Genomic DNA, 17,227 nt, shown 5'->3' with positions numbered 1-17,227 from the left:
AAAGTAGAGCAATTTATAATCCTTAACTCGAATATGAAAAGACTTAATTACTCCAACAAAAATGCAATTTGATTTGAAGATGGTAACTAAGGGTAATTTTGCCAATGAGCAATTTGCTTATGGCAGAAAATATCAGTGCCAATAATAAAATAAAGGTAGTTTTCTCATTTCCACAAAATAAGTTTAAAATTCAAGAGTGTAAATTGAAAATGGACCGAACTACATGGTGTCAAATGTAATTTGCCTAATAATTTAACTATTAAAGAAAGTTGGAATAGGTCTTTAGTTTTTAAAAATCCCCCAACATCTGACCCAATAAGTTTCAATCATGTAAGCTATTGTAAGTGCCAACTAGCCTGATTGGCTGAGAACCAGTGAACCTAAAAAGAATAATATATATACATATATATATATATATACACTATTATCATTATGCTTTACCTTTCTTTTTCTTATACAGCTATCATTTAATGGTAGCCCACTATGTCAAAGCTCAGAAATAAAGCCAGTCCACAGGATCCGCTGTGCATGAAGTCATCTTCATGGTATTCATTTTCCCTCAGGCTTTTGGACGATTTCGAAGATCGTATCGAGTACGTACAACTCTTTCATCAACTTGACTGACTACTTGTTATGATGCAATTTATTCCATTTAATGTAGCCAGAGCTTACATACCTTATTATAAATCTGGTGATTATCTCTATCAGTCAGGCGACACCATTAAAAGGACTTAAAAAAGAGTGTGTTTGATCGTCGTATTGGATATAAAGTGGGAATAAGTCGTTCCTATGCTTATATAAAGAATAACATATCTTTTAGAATTACTAATCTTATATTATAATTTTAGTTATACAAGATAATATATGTGATAACTAAATAAAATTACATTGTTAAACTATTATTGATTATCTTAAACTTAGACTATATGATTAAATATTAGTAAATTATATTATGTTAATTATCAAAATTAAACACATTCAATTCAAAATAATTTAAAACCAAAAGTAATAGAAATGATATTATCAAAAATGAACGTGACCAAAAGTAATAAAAATAATAGAATAAGATATAAAAATGTAAGTTTTTTTTCAGGTATACCCTTAAAATATCCCTTATTTGCTTATATGCCTATCTAAAGTTGATATATGCTTAAGTTTTAATATAAGAAAAATTATAAAAACTTAGAATAAAATTGGTTTCATCTTTTTATATTTGATTTTTTAAAAAATTTTAAAATTTAATGGTTAGTTATGATAAAAAAAAATAAAAGTTTCAAAGGGTATATATATATATATATACCTCAAATAAATATAAAATATAAAATACTAATAAAAAGATAAAAAATAGAATAAAATTTTGAGTAATTAAGATTCTTAGTATGTTATTTATATATCTAAATTTATTATTTCTTATATGAGGGCAATATAGTAATAAAATCCTTATCCCTCCACTCCGAATTGTTATTATATTTTGATCTTATAGAGTTTAATTATAAATTTTATCCTATCATATCTTTTTCTAATACATAAATATTTATATTAATTTATATTTTTGTAAAGTTTTATAGTTAATATTAAACCTTATTTTAAGCTTGATTGAATCTTAAATTAAGCTTAATTTAATTCAAGCTTGATATAGCTCGAAATTTGACTTTAATTGATTAAGGCTTGAAATTGCTTATGATTGGCTCGAGTTCAAAATTAACTTGAACCAAAATAGTTTTAATTTAAACTTGATCACAAATATAGGCTTAAAATTATTTTTAATTCAAGCTTGATCAGAGCTAGGCTTATTAAATTGACTTAATTACACCCCTACAAGCTACCTTCCTTATCTAACGACAATGACGATTTCCTTACTAGCAACAATAACAATTTTTTTACCATCGTTTGCTCCCGCCTTGTTCTCCCTCCCTCTATCTTCTATATATGCTTCTTTTTCCTCCTAATCTTATCTCCCCCTCCTTTTTTGTTCCTCTCCACTGCCCCCATTATCATCACAGCCTTCACCTCAGTTATGCCTTTTTTGTTTTTTTTATTTAATTTTCTTTCCTACTTTATGTGGGAGTCTTTATAGCTACACCGTTTCAGAATTCATAAGAGTCGTGATAAAGCTACAATTAACTGGCTTCAACGTATCTTCCCATTTATTTATGAATAAAAAATAAATCAATCAAGAGATCAAAGTCAAATTGCTAATTGGATATAGGCGTTCGCTTATATCAATAGGTATACAAAAGTAATCCAATGATTGTGATGGAATCAGTCCAAATACGTTCCTCATCGAATATAGCAGGCTATTTATCTAACCTATAAAAAGAAATTGATTAGCTGCTCATTGGGCCACAGTTAATGCAGTTGTAAAGTTATTACTCGAGCCTGACGTGGGTCCTAGAGACTGGTTTTCTTCAACCCACCAATCACAAACGTGTTCGCAGACATGCAAAAGCCTACATGCCTCAAAAGACTTTTCTTCTCGTATTGTTCCTTTCAGTATTTACCATATTCTAATACTATCGACGCCATCGATGTGACGTGGCAAAATTTTAGCCAGCCGATGATAATTAAAATGTTTTCTTTCTTTCTTTTTTATTTATAATTTTACCATATAAATTTTAAAGTCATCATAATTCAAGGGGGATTAGATAAGCACACCATCACAGTCGACCCCATACCTTACGAAAGTCTTTGCTCAGTCTCCTCTCTCTCTCTCTCTCTCTCTCTCGGTTGCTGAACCCCAAAAATCCTTTTTAACTTCGACCTCTACTTATCTACTACTGAAAAAAGATAAGAGAAGAGAAGCCCGAACACGTAATTCTCCTCTCCAACCCAACTCCTTATCTCCAAATAAATTTCTCTTCTACCACTATCCTCTGAGGATTTCTGATCGGTTTGCGGCTTTGATTTCTGAATTATTCGGTGCGAATCCGTGCGATTTATAGTCCGATCTTCTTCTTATCGGAGGCGGGGATTTTGACCTCCAGCTCGGTCTTGGATGTTGAAGGGTTAGGGTTTTGGAGGGCGAGCAGGCACTTGGAGCGCTCGGGGACGATGACTTGGGAGAAGCGGCGGCTGGATCGCGGGGACGGCGAGGACGCGCATCTCGAGACGAAGCGGCCAAAGGTTCCGGCACTTGCGAGGTATGAGAGGCATCTTGGTTGATGCTAATCTCTTATTGATAAGTTTAATTTTGGTGTTGGTGAAGAGGTGCGGTTCTTGCAGTAGTTGAAACAGTTTTTGTCATAGCGAATGGAGCTTTGTCTCTTTATCGTCATGTGTTTCTGTAGGGTTTAATTTGATTTATCTACTTGGCTTGCGATAAATAGCGGTGGCTGTAATAAAATAGCTTTCAGTATCTAATGCAGTCATTTCCTATCATTATGGTGTCGGATCTGAGCAAAAATCAAATCTGAGAAGGCTAGAGCAGAGTAAGTAGACTTTTCTTTAACAACTGGCCCGATCAACCCTCCAAGAATAGAAGCTGAAGTCTTGGCCAAAGCAAAATTTAGGCTGATTGATATTTGGGCTCACGCAACTGAAAATTCCATATGTAAGAATATACAAGAAATAAAATACTCAACATAGCAAGTCATCTTACAATCGAATGTGATATTCGAGGAACTTTGACTTCAGATTCATCCTACTGTTGCCACATTACGAAACTGATAGATTGGAGAAGGAAATTACTTTGGGGGTTTTGTAGGTGTATTCGCATGTGTGTGCACTCCATCGATACACAATCATGTAGGAGGTAATTGAGTGTAGAATCATGCATGCCTGTGTATTGGAACAGTAGTCTGTTTGATTGTAGGCTGCTAGGAAAGCAAACTTTGCATCTCTTTTAGAATGATTTTAGTTAGTAATTGTTTGGATACATAGTGTAAAGCCAGATTCTAGTTTCAAGGTTTTGTCAGAGCATGGAGGATCTTATTTAATACAAAAAAAAATGCATCCCCTGGTTTTTCCGAAAGCACACTTGCAGAGATCAAACCCACCTCTGCCGCCTTGATTAATATGGTCAGATCTTGAAGTTGATCTCCTCCATAGTCCATACCCATCCATTGCCTTCAAAGACCTTCACCCCTTAATGACAATGATCCTCATCACCGCTAGTTTTTTCCATTACCTCTGTTGCATACCTGATTCCTTAGAGCTTGTGCAGCCTATAACCCTACCTATGACTAGGTGTGGCCCCAGCCTACCCCTCAGCAAGGATTGTAACTCCAAAGGCCTCCTGCACCACAACATTGATTTGATTGAGTACGTTGCTAGCTAGAAATCTCTCTGTCGACATGCAGTTCAACAAGTTAAGCAATGCCAACTATTTTTGCCTGTCCATCAACATTGAGATCCACTATCACGTCACCAATCACACTCTGTTAAATCTTTTCGTTATGAATAGAAATGTAGGCTGCACTTGCATCCATCTCACATCCAAGGACAAATAGAAGAAAAGCAATCAAGAAGTCCCCACCGAAGGCATTGAAAACCTAGCTGCGTACTATTGGCTCCTCAAAACTATCAATAAGAGGTACGTGGTCTAAGACAAGATCACTGAACAGCATATTAAGTATGATGAGTCTCACTGGAGAAGAACAATACAGACGAAGAGGTAGCAGATAGAAAGCATTTCTTTGGTGCTTATTTGCTCCTAAATGGTTTGGCATGTTGACATTAGTAGTATAACACATAAAGCATTATGCCGGTGATGATTGAGTTTAATATATAAATAAGAAACTGTATGAGATGTCTATAATTGCTAGCTATAGCTGATATCTTCTCTAGGCTGGTAACACATAAAGCATTAGACCGGCAATGATTGAGATTAATAAATAAATAAGAAGCTGTGTGAGATGTCTATAATTGGTAGCTATATAGCTGATAGGTTCTCTAGGATGGTGAAGATGGAATTTTTGTCATCCTTATGCTCTTGTACTTTGCTTGTTAGATGTGTATATTCATAATGTTCTAGCTTCATCAGCTCCATTTGTGCTGTATTTCTGCCTTTTGAGCTTTACTACTAAACAAATGTGACCATTCTCTTTCTTGTGTATATTTAAGTCATTTACTTTGCAGTGTCATTGTAGAAGCTCTCAAGGTGGATAGTCTGCAGAAACTCTGTTCATCATTGGAGCCAATTCTTCGTAGAGTTGTAAGTTCAGTTGCTTAAACTCTTGCTCCATTTTATTGTGTTTATGCAACTAATGAACTTATTGGTTGTGGACTTAAATTCTAGTTTCCATATTATATTTGTGATGTCTTTCTTTTGTAGCTGTGGAATACTTTGTGTTCTAGTTCATCCCACACCACTATATGCATATTTGTTTTAGGTTAGCACTTCCTATATTCTCAATAATATATGCTGAAGATTGATGACCCATCTGTAGAATGAGAACTTAATTTATTTATCTCGCAGTAATGCCCATTGTTGTAGTGCCATCTATATATAACAATAAACTATTAAACTAAATACGCCGAAGCTATATTTAACTAAGTAGCTTCCTAGTATGGGTATGCTTTCAAATTGGAACCCATGATAAATCTTGATTCTTGAGAAAATAAAAATATTCTGAAAATATGGAAATGTTGACACTAGGTGTTGGATTCCAAGCATCTTTGTGGACCGATCCAATACTGCACAATATCAAGCAGCATTGGTGTTTGCCTATCCTTGCAAGCACTTCTTTCATTCTTCATAATATTTGGACACATGGGCATCATTTACTTACTTTTGTTACTTGGTGAATTGTATGCCCATGCAGATCTCTTTGGTTTGTCAAAATAGAGACAGTTGGACACTTTGGCTCTTTGTGAGACTTTATCTACCTTTCCTGGTATCCGTTTACTGTTAGTTCCTTTTTAGGTTTCATCTTGGTCTCTAGGTTGTGTATTGCATTTACTCCCATTTCTACAATAGCAATAAATAGAGAAAGTCTGTAGGAGAAAAATTGTATCATGTAAGAGAGCTTGTCACTAGTTACTCCTTTATGTATTCCTCTTTTATCATTCACACCCTTCCTTTACAATTTTGATATAATTAACATTTTTATGGTTAATAATCATACTTCCTTGCATCAAAAATATCTTATATCACAAGTTTCCTTTCTATCTAGTATACTGCTTGAATAGTTATTACTTCTTCTATTTACTGTTAGTTGCATCGTGATCTCCATCATTATCAACGGTTTGCTTTTATTTTAGTAGCAAAGGAGTGGGAGAGAGCATTGACTTCTCAATGTTTCTTATGTGAGGGATTTCCTCATGTTGATGAATGATGAGTCTGAAATAGACGCAACTTGATGTCTAGTGAGATTCTTCAAAATGAATGTATGTCTTTGTCCATGTTTTCTTGGTCTGAGTTTTTGTCTTGGTTATCTTTTCATTTTTTTTTTCTTCTATATGTGTGTTTTTTCTAGAGCTCTTCTGGTTATCTTTTTGTTTTTTAAACTTGAACATTAGCACTGAATGCTTGCTTGCTGGAGTTTTTTTTTTCCTTGTGTTTTTCTCTATTAAGAAAGGAAGTTGCACTTTTAAATGGAGGGAGGGAGGAGTCCTATATGGCTTATGCATAGATCATAAAAGTGCTTCTGTTCTTTGCATGATCAAGATTCAAAATTATAAACTGTCATTGTTTTTACCTTTATGCATATTGGAGGGACAACTGCAGTTTGGTCTGCTTAATTGGCCATTCATTTATTCTAATTGTTTGCTAATTGTCAACATTTTATTGATCAGTGTTTTGTGTGTTTCTCTTTCTTGCCTGATTATTTTGTTTATCATTATGTGCTTAAATAGGTTAGTGAAGAGGTGGAGCGCGCTTTAGCAAAGTTGGGATCTGCTAGTCTTCAAGGAAGGTGCGAGATCATAATGTTTATGATTCTGTTGGATAATGATCAAATGGATCTCTGCATTCTAAATAATGGGATAATGTTGTTGACTTCTTTTTGACTTTCTGTATTTCAAGCTTTAAGTAGTTAGATACTACTAGCTTACTTATCATGTGTTAACTTTATCTTCTTATGCTACTCATCTCCAATGCTTAAAGGCTGATAGCCATGACTCTAAATTAGAAATGTTCATTGTTGCATGATCAGGTTAATTCCTAGTGCCATAATCCAAAAATAAATGAAACTTCACTTTAAGTTTATGCCTTTATGCTGCATTTGGACCAAGTATTGTTAGTTTATCTCCACTTATACGTGTAGTTGTGCAAAATGTGCCACTTTTCAATGGAATAGAAGATGGGAGAGTTGGCATTAGAATGACTTCATTTTAATGAGCAGTGCCATGCCTGTGTAATTTCTTACAATCTTATTATGAAAGGGTGAGGTGGCAGCATCACAACTGTTGATGGTTCTCTCTTCCTCTTGCTCATCCCAAAGATACTTCCACTGTGCCGCATCCTCCAATCATAGAAGTTCATAAAAGTGTTAGTAACCATTGCATTATGGATATTGGTAAATTATATTTTCTTTATTTATTTCATTTTGTTATTTAATTGTTCTTTGGTAGTGTTCCAATGATTTTATGATGTTTCTTATTGTGTTGAAATGATGTGCCTTTTAGGATATGCAAACATGCACATGCACATGCACAAAATAACAGATATTTAATATGTATACACGAAAGACATAGAGATACTTATCTGTTGTTTTATTATTGTATGGATATTTCTAATATTTAAATAGAAAACAGGTCTTCTCCTAAACGAATAGAAGGGCGTGATGGAAGAAATCTGCGACTACAATTTAGGTCAAGGTTGTCACTTCCACTTTTTACAGGGGGAAAAGTAGAAGGTGAGCAAGGAGCAGCAATTCATGTTGTGCTGCTTGATGCAAACACTGGACGTGCTGTTACATCAGGTCCTGAGTCATCTGCAAAACTGGACGTCCTTGTGCTTGAAGGAGATTTTAACAAAGAAGATGATGATGACTGGACAGAAGAAGAATTTGAAAGCCACATTGTCAGAGAACGTGAAGGAAAGAGACCACTTTTAACTGGGGATCTACAAGTATCTTTAAAAGAAGGTGTTGGGACCCTTGGGGAACTTATATTTACTGATAACTCCAGCTGGATAAGGAGTAGGAAGTTTAGGCTTGGTCTAAAGGTTGCCTCAGACTTTTGTGAAGGAATCCGTATTAGGGAGGGAAAAACTGAAGCATTTACTGTTAAGGACCACCGAGGGGAATGTAGGTTTACGTATAACTCATGTTCTTGTGCCGACTTCATCTTAAATTTGGTTTTAAAAATGTCAATGTTTTTTATTGTTCTGTAGTATACAAGAAACACTATCCACCAGCCTTAAAGGATGAGGTTTGGAGATTGGAAAAGATTGGCAAGGATGGTGCATTTCATAAGAAGCTGAACAAGAGTAGAATCCTTACAGTAGAAGATTTTCTTCGATTGCTTGTTCGGGATCCACAGAAACTGAGAAATGTAAAATCCCCTACAATTTTCTTCCAGTAGAATCTTGTAATATCTACTATTTGTTGCTTTCTGAAATATTTTCTGTAATTTCCTAGATCCTTGGAACTGGCATGTCAAATAAAATGTGGGAAAGCCTCGTCGATCATGCCAAGACTTGTGTCTTGAGTGGAAAGCACTATATATACTACTCTGATGATACAAGGAATGTTGGTGCAATATTCAATAATATCTACGAGTTCAGCGGGCTGATTGCTGGTGGGCAGTTTTATTCAGCTGATGCTCTGCCTGACAGCCACAGGGTTAGTATCTTTAGTCTTTATATATATATCGGATAATGCAAAATCATCTGGTCAATCGCTCATAGTATTACCAATGAGTTGAATCTCTAGATGTTAACGTCCAAAGATCCTTTGAAGAGCTAAGATGGTTATTGTGCTTTAATGCAAGTATGAACTTATATATGTCTGCTTAATTTTATGGCTGCAAAGTTCAATTTATTACTGTGGCCAGTAACTATTCTATCTGCTTACACAATGCTTACCGAGAATTTTAAGACTATGGCAAACACTAATATAATACTGCCAGCTTTTGTAACTATCTTTAATGATCATTCAACCTAGAAATAGTCAACGTGTCAGACAGTGTGACATATGTTCAGTTGTATTGCTTACCTTATGTACAGGTAACACAAGATAGGTAGTAAATGTATTTCTTGTTATAATAGGTCCAGGATTATTCTTTGTTTTTCCCACTACTATTATGCTGGAATTCATTTGTTTGAAAGATCACAAACCTGCCATACAGATAACTTCGTGCTTAATCTTGAAAAGGATATTTATTATATTCAAAAAGCCAATCCAAAATGCCATATTCTACCAGCTTCTTTGTGCTCTACGAAGTGGTTATTAACTGTAGGATCCATTTAAAGGCAAAAAAAAATATATTGCTGTTCTGATACATTGAAGAGATGGATTACATCATCAGATGCAAATGACGTAGAACACAATAATGAGTTCTTAAAAAGATTGTAAATATTCTTTAATTTATTGTAGGAGTTTGCTGACGCACTGGTAAAGAAGGCATACGATAACTGGATGCATGTTATAGAATATGATGGCAAGGCTCTTTTGAGCTTCAAGCAGAATAAAAGGTCAATTGCTACCGGAAAGGAACCTGCATCTACTTCAACAAACTGTCATGCTTTATATGATCAGCAAGCATCACAACAGCACTTGTCAGTTCCAATGCCTGTAGAGCAAACTTCAATAGTGGCCATTAGAGGTAATGAATCCTACTGGCAAAATGCCTTCGTATGTGTTTCTTTATGGGGCTTGACATACGGTGCCTGGATTCTGTACAACATGGTATCATCTAACTCATATGTTTGCACGTTGCACTGATACTTACATTTCTCATTAGCTATTTAGCTGCGTACATATCTTGTAAATTTGTGAATGCTAAGGAACTTTATAGATGTTTACTTTTGCTAAACATGTATATTTGTTCAGGAGATGGAGCTACAGATGAGTACAGTGAGAACCAGTTGGGAAGATACTCCACTAATCTTCAGCATACAACATCGAATGCCCAGATGCAGTTAGAAAGTGCTCCATTTGCCCCAGAAAGCCAATTCCATTCTACAAGAAATAGTAGCATATTAGCATTGGGCCCACCACAACAGTCAAACTTGGAAACTCAGTCGGTGGACCAGTTGCAATCAGATGACATTAATTCCTATAATGGTTGGTCTCATGAACCAGTCAACCGCGGTATTGATGATTACTTGACAGAGGAAGAGATTCGGATGAGAAGCCACGAGATACTAGAGCATGAAGAAATGCAGCAGCTACTTCGTGTTTTCAGCATGGGTGGAGCTCCAGCAAATACACCTGAAGATGGGTATGGTTTCCCATCTTACATGCCTTCACCATTCCCGAACTTCAGCTTTGACGAAGACCGTAAACCATCCGGAAAAGCAGTTGTTGGATGGCTTAAGATCAAGGCTGCTATGAGATGGGGCATCTTTATCAGGAAAAAAGCAGCCGAAAAAAGAGCTCAGCTAGTTGAGTTGGACGATTAGGAAATCAGGTCATCAAGGCAGGTAGTAATTTATTGGAATTGTACCAATAGATGGTGATAATTCTTACCAACATCAGCTGGTCTCGCAACCTATATACCATCAAGAATGATGCAGATCTTAAGTTCTTAATATGACTCTTTGTTGTAGGCAGCAACTGCATGTACATGTTCTCGTCTGTAAACGCAAGTTCTTATTCAACACTCTGACTGCTGAGTTAATGTTGTGTCTAAACAAAGAATTTAACAGCCTACTTACCAGTTTCATCAATAGTAGCTTCCGCAATCCTTTTGGATGGATGCCTCACAATTTGGTAAGCGTGCCACAATGGTAACGCTGGATGGTGGGTATGGCATAGTTTCTTTGCTTTTTTTATATCACTACAAGAAAAACCTGAATGGCTTAGTAGCCATGAATAGCTTAGTCTTGTGTTGAATGTGTGTTCCAATTTCCTGGAGGGTAATATGATATTGAAAGCAGACAGGTGCAGATTGGTAATTTTTTAGGTAGCTTTTCGTTCAAAGGATGGATACGATATCGTTATGACAAACAGTGTTGATCTCCTGATACCTGAAGAGTATATATCGACTATCTAGGAAAACATGAACCACTCCAACCTATTCTACACTTCTATATCATCTCATCCATGAATTGGGTGCCAGCCACTTCACTGCATTCTGTGGATCCAACTTGCGTCTTGCAATTTCTACATAAACTTTCTAGCATATTTGCCATAAGGAGTGATTGAACATAGCACCTATACTTTGCCGTTGGATTCATCACTTCGCTGGTAGCTAAGTTGAAGGTTCAAACTGGGTGAAGAAATATGTGTATTAAGAGATTCATGTTTCTCTAGATACTGTATTTAAATAAACAAAAAGCTTATTTAGTTGATTGTAATTTTATAACGTTGTATTTGTTAAACACATGTTTGATTAATTATATTTTATAATGATATATTTAGTAAACTGTGTTTAATTAGAAGGTAATAGAAAAGAAGAGAGATGGGTTAAGACTGGGATTGAAATGACAAGAGAGAGGGGTCAAATTAGAACTGCTAGATACAGTTTTTTGACATCCATTTAATTCTAAAACTATATCCGAGTCTAATTAGTTTTTTTAAATAATTCTTTTTAAATTTTGTGTATCAAACTAAATAATAAATTTTAAATTAAATACTGTATCTATTAATGAACATCTAAAAAAACTCCCACCCAAACAGCTCCCAACTTTTCGAGGTGGGTACAACCGTGCGTATCCTGTTATACCCCACCTCCCCATACTGATCTTGAAAGCAGAAAAATAATTGGAGGCATATACTAATCAAGTTCTTCTCTTCTAGGGATCATCAGATGCAGTTGGAATTTGAATCCGAAATCGCTCGTATAACATGAGCCGCTTTACCTATTGGCTATCTGGATGATGGTTATTATCCTCAAAGATGTAAGCAATATATTGGCTCTCAATTTAGTCCTCTTTTATAAGAAAAATTAAGCCACCAAGTAGTTTCACGAGAAAATATAAGATCTACAGTCACCTCATTGACATAATAATCATCCAAAACAAGACATCACATTCTTAGTATTCTTGTTGACTCTTGCATTCTTGCAATTGACATGGGAAACTTATGAGTTTTAGAACTAAAGCATAAGCTCAGCTTGTTTTACAACCAAACTGCGCTGGCAGACTGAGAAAGCGAGAAGCCCTGTTAGTCCATTTCAAATATTCCAACGCCAACTTAACGCACTTGTAATCTTGTATAAACAAAAAGCAATGTATCCAAACTGTGATCTTAGGAAGAAGAATAAACAGCTAAGCAATCCGACCAACACAAATAATATTAGAGGAAACAAAATCTCTATGGCTTGCTACTCTAGATAGTATGAGCCATACCCTGAAGCAAATATGAAGGGTAGTCTTCCAGATGAGAAGGGTAATATGATTTAGAGTTAATAATAAGAAAACAACCCCCATAAAAGAAAAAGAAACACCCAAAGAAATCGCCTTATATTGCACAAGTTACAGAGAAGCAAAACTTGCCATATGTTGCAAAGAGTTCTGTCTGCGAGGTTATTTAAGAACTCATGAGCTCGCATCAATTTTCTGGGCTTTATTAGAGCGCCTATCTGCGAAATCTGTCTGACGACCACGCTTGCCGTTAAAATGTCTTCCACCCCTGCTATTCTTTCCTCCCCTGCAACATATAATTTACATCAGCTTCATGGATATCAAATTATTCAAAATCTGGACAACTCAATGAACTACAAATCCGAAGGAGAAAAACATCAGAAAACAGAATGAGGATGAGAGGACTACCTCCCTTTGTAGCCTTTATTTTCTCTAGACCTCTCTTGGTTGCCTCGTAGTAAGTTCCAGTAGTCCTTTTCAGCCTCACCTGAAACCCAATCATTGACAAGTATCACACAAAACAGCAAAAAAAAAAACTTATTTAATAACTCTAAACTAACTTGTGATGTCTTTAGGATAGTAGTAAGATCAGTTGTATAACTTTTTCTTGTCCTCATAAGAATATTCGTATTCTAATGTCTTGTATGAAGTATACCAGTCAGGGCTTCTAAGATAGCAATATGATTTTTCACAACAAAGCCTCCTTCATCAGTAAGCACTGCTGTTGCACGAGCTTTTACAGCAGCTTCAGGATCCTCAAACCGGATGTATCCCGATTCTTCCCCCATTTTGTAGTCAACATACTTCAAAAAAGAAATGAAAAGGAACATGAATAAGATCAAGAAATACGGATAACAGATCACACGTCTCACAGCTAGTGAATTAGCAATGTGCAAACTCATATGAAGTGAAGGAGAATCAAAAATAGAAATTATGTACTAAATACATCACTAGCCTACTTAACATTCTCAGATTAGTGTCCAGAAACTCCAAGTTTGAACAATTTTGACTCTTGAATTTCCCATAATATTGGTCACTTTGCTTAAATAATATCATAATTTAGTATTTACCTCCTTCATTCATGAAGGATATCCTTGTCAATTTACATGCACTAATCACTATGAGATAGAGGTGGATGATTATGCACCATAAACATTAACAAAAGTAAAAAAAAAGCATTATCTCATTAAAATGCTTCACTATCAATAACATAGGTATTCACATTTCACAACGACATGTGCATATACTCGTAAATTGGTAACAGTAGTGTAAGCAGAAAGAAAAGAGTATTCTTCTCAGGATTTGACCTCATATGAGTCTGTTTAAGTGAAGTCCTCACCTACTATTATGTAGCTTACTTTAGAGTAACTAAAAGAAGTCCACTGCTTAGCTCTTAGGACGGCACATTTTTATGCTAGTTAATAAGCATCTATAAGTGAAGTACATGCAAAGATTGCATTGTTCTACATTTTTAACAGTACATCAATAAAAGTTGTTTCAGCACAAAATAATGCAACAGAAGGAAGATCAGGGTTGCATGAAGAAACGACCTTAACAGTTCCAAATTTCTGAAGGACCTCTTTTAGATCCTCCCTCCTAACTAGGTTCTTGTCATCAACAGGCAGACTTCTCATGTCACCAGTCTCTCCTGATGAACCTTTTGTAGCATTGTTTTCATTTTCTTGTACAGCACCTTCACTAGCTTGCTTGCTATCCTCAGTGGCCTTTTCTCCATTTTCCTCCTCAACATCAACTGATGGTTTCCCCTCCTCATCAACAATTTCAGAAACCCTCTCCTCATCATCTGCATTTGCCCCTTCTTTGGAATTATCAACTTCTACAGCCTTGCAGCCTTCTGCACTATCGTTCACCTTTTCTTCATCACCTTGTTCTGCCATACCATTATCTAACATACTCTTCAGCTTGAAGGCAATAATTAGACCCTTAGGGTAGCTATGACCAGATAGGCCACAAAGAAGCACCAGTCAGTATGAAAAATCTGATTGCAGAATGAGAAGTTGAAATGACCTGCACATTTCAAGATGATCTCCAGATTTTTACCTTTCAGTTGGAGCATTCTTATTAGCACAAACCTTTTCAAATTCCTCTGCTTTTTTCACTCTTTCAGCATCAAATTCCTTCCTGCATTACAGAAATACATAGAATTTCAAAAATATTTGCACAAAATGATAGAGCTGGAAACATGCTGATTATGACACTAAAACTAATGTCATAGGATCAACAAAAATAGTTCACGCTGATAGAGCTAAAAGGATGGGTACTTTGGCTTTATTTCTAGTTCTGTTCCTGCAAAGGTCAAGATTTCTTTCAATACATTTTTTGCATCCTCCTCTTCTGAAAATTCAATTAACGCGGTGCCACAGAAGTGCCTTTTGTCTGAAACATGGCGAGGCAGTCTTACACTATTAACCTGTAAATTCCAACGAATTATAATGAACAATCAAATAATCAATACGGAAATAAATAAATATATGCACCTTAAGAAAATACTATTTCTAAGCACTAAAACAAGGAAATCTGAAGAGGCCAATATGATATACTGCCAATTAAACCAGGAAAAAGAAAATAGTTCAGGAAGAGTTCAAAAAGTTATGAAGATCCTGTTGCATGAAGAGGGTATGAAACGTATTAACTAAATGAAACTTCCACAGTTTCAACTCAGAAAGCAAACAAAATGGTCATTACATAGATCATTTGATTATAGTAAAAAAACATTGATGAAAATATTCTATGTATAATGTCATTCATGTCAAAAACCTTTGCACACTGAGCAAAGAAAGATTCCACATCTTCCAGCTTTACATCATAAGGCAATGGGGATGCTGCAACTGTCCTTGAATCCACTTGCTCTAAAACCTCTTCTGGCTTCAACAACTCGGTACTTCTACCAATCCTCTTTCCTACATAGATAACAAAGAAGATGCAATAAGAATATAGAATCATAGGATACCCATTAAAGTGAAAACCGAACAATAATTTTCTGAACAGCACATATAATTAGTTTAGATAGACCTTTGGTCTAACCGCAATATAAATACAATAAGAAGAGATAAATCTGCATGCCTATGAGAAGATATTAACATAGAAAGCAACACATACTTGATGAGAATAGTAGAATAATCCAAGAAAATGATATAACTGAAGAGAAAAACATGCGGATCCTACATCTCTTGCCCTATGTAGTGTTACTTACTAAATAATATATAGACTAATTACTAAATAAGAAACAAGGATCACATTGCAATACAAGCTTAAGAAGTTAAAGCTCAACAAGTAGCAGTTCTTGGATATAATAATTTAAATCAACAGGGAAAAAGAAAAGAACTTGAAGCTTCTATTGTCAAAAGGAGAAGAAAATTAACTCTTGCCATTTGAGAAATTCTATTATAGCAAACAACACTTACTTGAAGAAACCATTAAGAAATAAACATCACAAAGGAGAGAACCCTAATCTTTTGCGTTGGATAGTATAAAGGACTGAAACTGTATCTAAATTCACTAAAGGAAAAGATAAAAACAATGCTAGCTGAAGAGGTAAGAGTCCATATTCGTGGCCTTTGGAATCACAATCAATTCGAACATGTAAATCTACTCAAGCCCACTCCTTCCGATCTGAAAAGTTTAACTCCCAATGCAAACAAGACCCGGGAACAATATATTACAAGAAACATACCATCTTCCGAGACTCGAAGAGCCGAAGATTGCCGCAAAACCTCGGCCACCGCAAGCATTGTCTCCTCAGGCACCTCATCGGGCTTCACGGCGGCGTCCAATCCGAGATGTGTCTTCATCCGCGAAAAGGAGCATATCAGTGCCAAGCTCACCACTGGAATCAAACATCAAAGAAACCAATAATAGTGACGAAACCTCCCTAAAGGCACCAACTAAAAGTGCGAAAAAAAATAACAACTTGGTGAGAAGCATACATCCATCTTCACTCTCCTCCACGGTTTTCTTTAGAAATTTGTCCCGGGGGAGATTGCTGTCGCTGAAATAGAACTCCACCTACCATAAAACGGGAAAAAAATATCAGGAAAAGTAGAAAGGAGAAAAAAAAAAAGAGCTTCCTTTACGAACTTCGGGAAAGGGGAAAGGGTTTGCGATTCGATTAACCTGGCGGAGGACGTTCTTTGATTTCGCTTCATCCAATGAAACCGCCGCCATTGTTGTTAGGGGATTGGATTGGAGGAGAAAGAGCGGAGAGAGATAGGTATAGAGGTTTAGGGTTTAAAGGTTCGAACAGAGGAATAGGGCTTCGGCTCGAAGATACAAATACAATGCTCGCTGCTACCATGTCTTTTATAGTTTTGCGGCACAGAGTAAGTAGGTGTGCTAACATTCGAGTGCCACTCTCTTTCAATTCCTACTTCCAATTTTAAGGTTAGATTCGAGCTGTAAATGCTTAGCTTAGTTTAGAGGCTAATTTATTTATTTATTTTTATTTTTACCTTTTTTTTTTAATGAGATAGTTATGTTTGTATCCTAGAACTATCACATTTTTTCACATGCGCCTATAAAATTAAGTTAAATTAAAAAAATTATTATAATTTTATTTGTGTAATTTTACCCCCTTTACATTTTAGACTAAGATATAACCATCACTTTTATTATAATAAAAGATATTCCAAAAGTCTCTCATTTACTTTCCTCTGTTTTCTCTCTTAATTAAGACTCCTAACATCTAAGAATTATTACTTATTTTCATATTCACTCATTTATCTTTATTTTGATACATATTAACTCTTTAGAACTATAGAAAGTCTCTCACCGCGATATTAACTGAAAACGTTAAAT

The 17,227-nt window shown here is 35.5% G+C and overlaps 2 protein-coding genes across 4 annotated transcripts; one reads left to right on the top strand and one right to left on the bottom strand.

The window, feature by feature from the left end:
* The first annotated feature begins 2,684 nt into the window (after positions 1-2,684).
* Positions 2,685-10,774, top strand: LOC140786387 (calmodulin-binding protein 60 B-like). 3 transcript variants are annotated; one of them, XM_073134776.1, is made up of 9 exons: positions 2,685-2,919; positions 3,005-3,140; positions 5,077-5,152; positions 6,796-6,854; positions 7,696-8,189; positions 8,276-8,436; positions 8,523-8,726; positions 9,480-9,708; positions 9,936-10,774. In XM_073134776.1, exons 2-9 carry the CDS (start codon positions 3,052-3,054, stop codon positions 10,505-10,507), a joined length of 1,884 nt encoding a protein of 627 aa, XP_072990877.1. In that variant the 5' UTR covers positions 2,685-2,919; positions 3,005-3,051; the 3' UTR covers positions 10,508-10,774. The 3 variants fall into 3 exon arrangements, with proteins under 3 accessions (XP_072990877.1, XP_072990879.1, XP_072990878.1); XM_073134778.1 differs by having other exon boundaries at positions 2,700-2,811; positions 2,943-3,140; XM_073134777.1 differs by having other exon boundaries at positions 2,914-3,140.
* Positions 10,775-12,242: 1,468 nt separating this feature from the next.
* LOC140786189 (la protein 1) lies at positions 12,243-16,759 on the bottom strand. Its single transcript, XM_073134440.1, has 10 exons — positions 16,547-16,759; positions 16,360-16,438; positions 16,107-16,259; positions 15,191-15,333; positions 14,695-14,843; positions 14,474-14,554; positions 13,963-14,365; positions 13,068-13,215; positions 12,821-12,899; positions 12,243-12,698 (listed from the first exon to the last, which is right to left on the bottom strand). The coding sequence occupies exons 1-10, from the start codon at positions 16,595-16,597 to the stop codon at positions 12,587-12,589; spliced, it is 1,398 nt and encodes a 465-aa protein (XP_072990541.1). The 5' UTR covers positions 16,598-16,759; the 3' UTR covers positions 12,243-12,586.
* Positions 16,760-17,227: the final 468 nt, after the last annotated feature.

This window comes from Typha latifolia, chromosome 4, assembly GCF_019914945.1.
Source record: "Typha latifolia isolate L0001 chromosome 4, TyphaL0001v2, whole genome shotgun sequence".
NCBI classification, from domain to species: Eukaryota; Viridiplantae; Streptophyta; class Magnoliopsida; order Poales; family Typhaceae; genus Typha; species Typha latifolia.
Note: the sequence above shows the minus strand (reverse complement) of the source record. Positions and strands in the feature narration are given on the sequence as shown.

Excerpts from the sequence above, each read along its gene's own strand:
- LOC140786387 (XM_073134776.1), top strand. The coding sequence starts at position 3,052 with ATGACTTGGGAGAAGCGGCGGCTGGATCGCGGGGACGGCGAGGACGCG. Across the intron at positions 6,855-7,695 it reads TCTGCTAGTCTTCAAGGAAG|GTCTTCTCCTAAACGAATAG; the intron begins GTGCGAGATCAT and ends AATAGAAAACAG. Across the intron at positions 8,437-8,522 it reads ATCCACAGAAACTGAGAAAT|ATCCTTGGAACTGGCATGTC; the intron begins GTAAAATCCCCT and ends GTAATTTCCTAG.
- LOC140786189 (XM_073134440.1), bottom strand. The coding sequence starts at position 16,597 with ATGGCGGCGGTTTCATTGGATGAAGCGAAATCAAAGAACGTCCTCCGC. Across the intron at positions 16,439-16,546 it reads CAAAGAACGTCCTCCGCCAG|GTGGAGTTCTATTTCAGCGA; the intron begins GTTAATCGAATC and ends GTTTTATGGTAG. Across the intron at positions 12,900-13,067 it reads TATCTTAGAAGCCCTGACTG|GTGAGGCTGAAAAGGACTAC; the intron begins GTATACTTCATA and ends ATTGGGTTTCAG.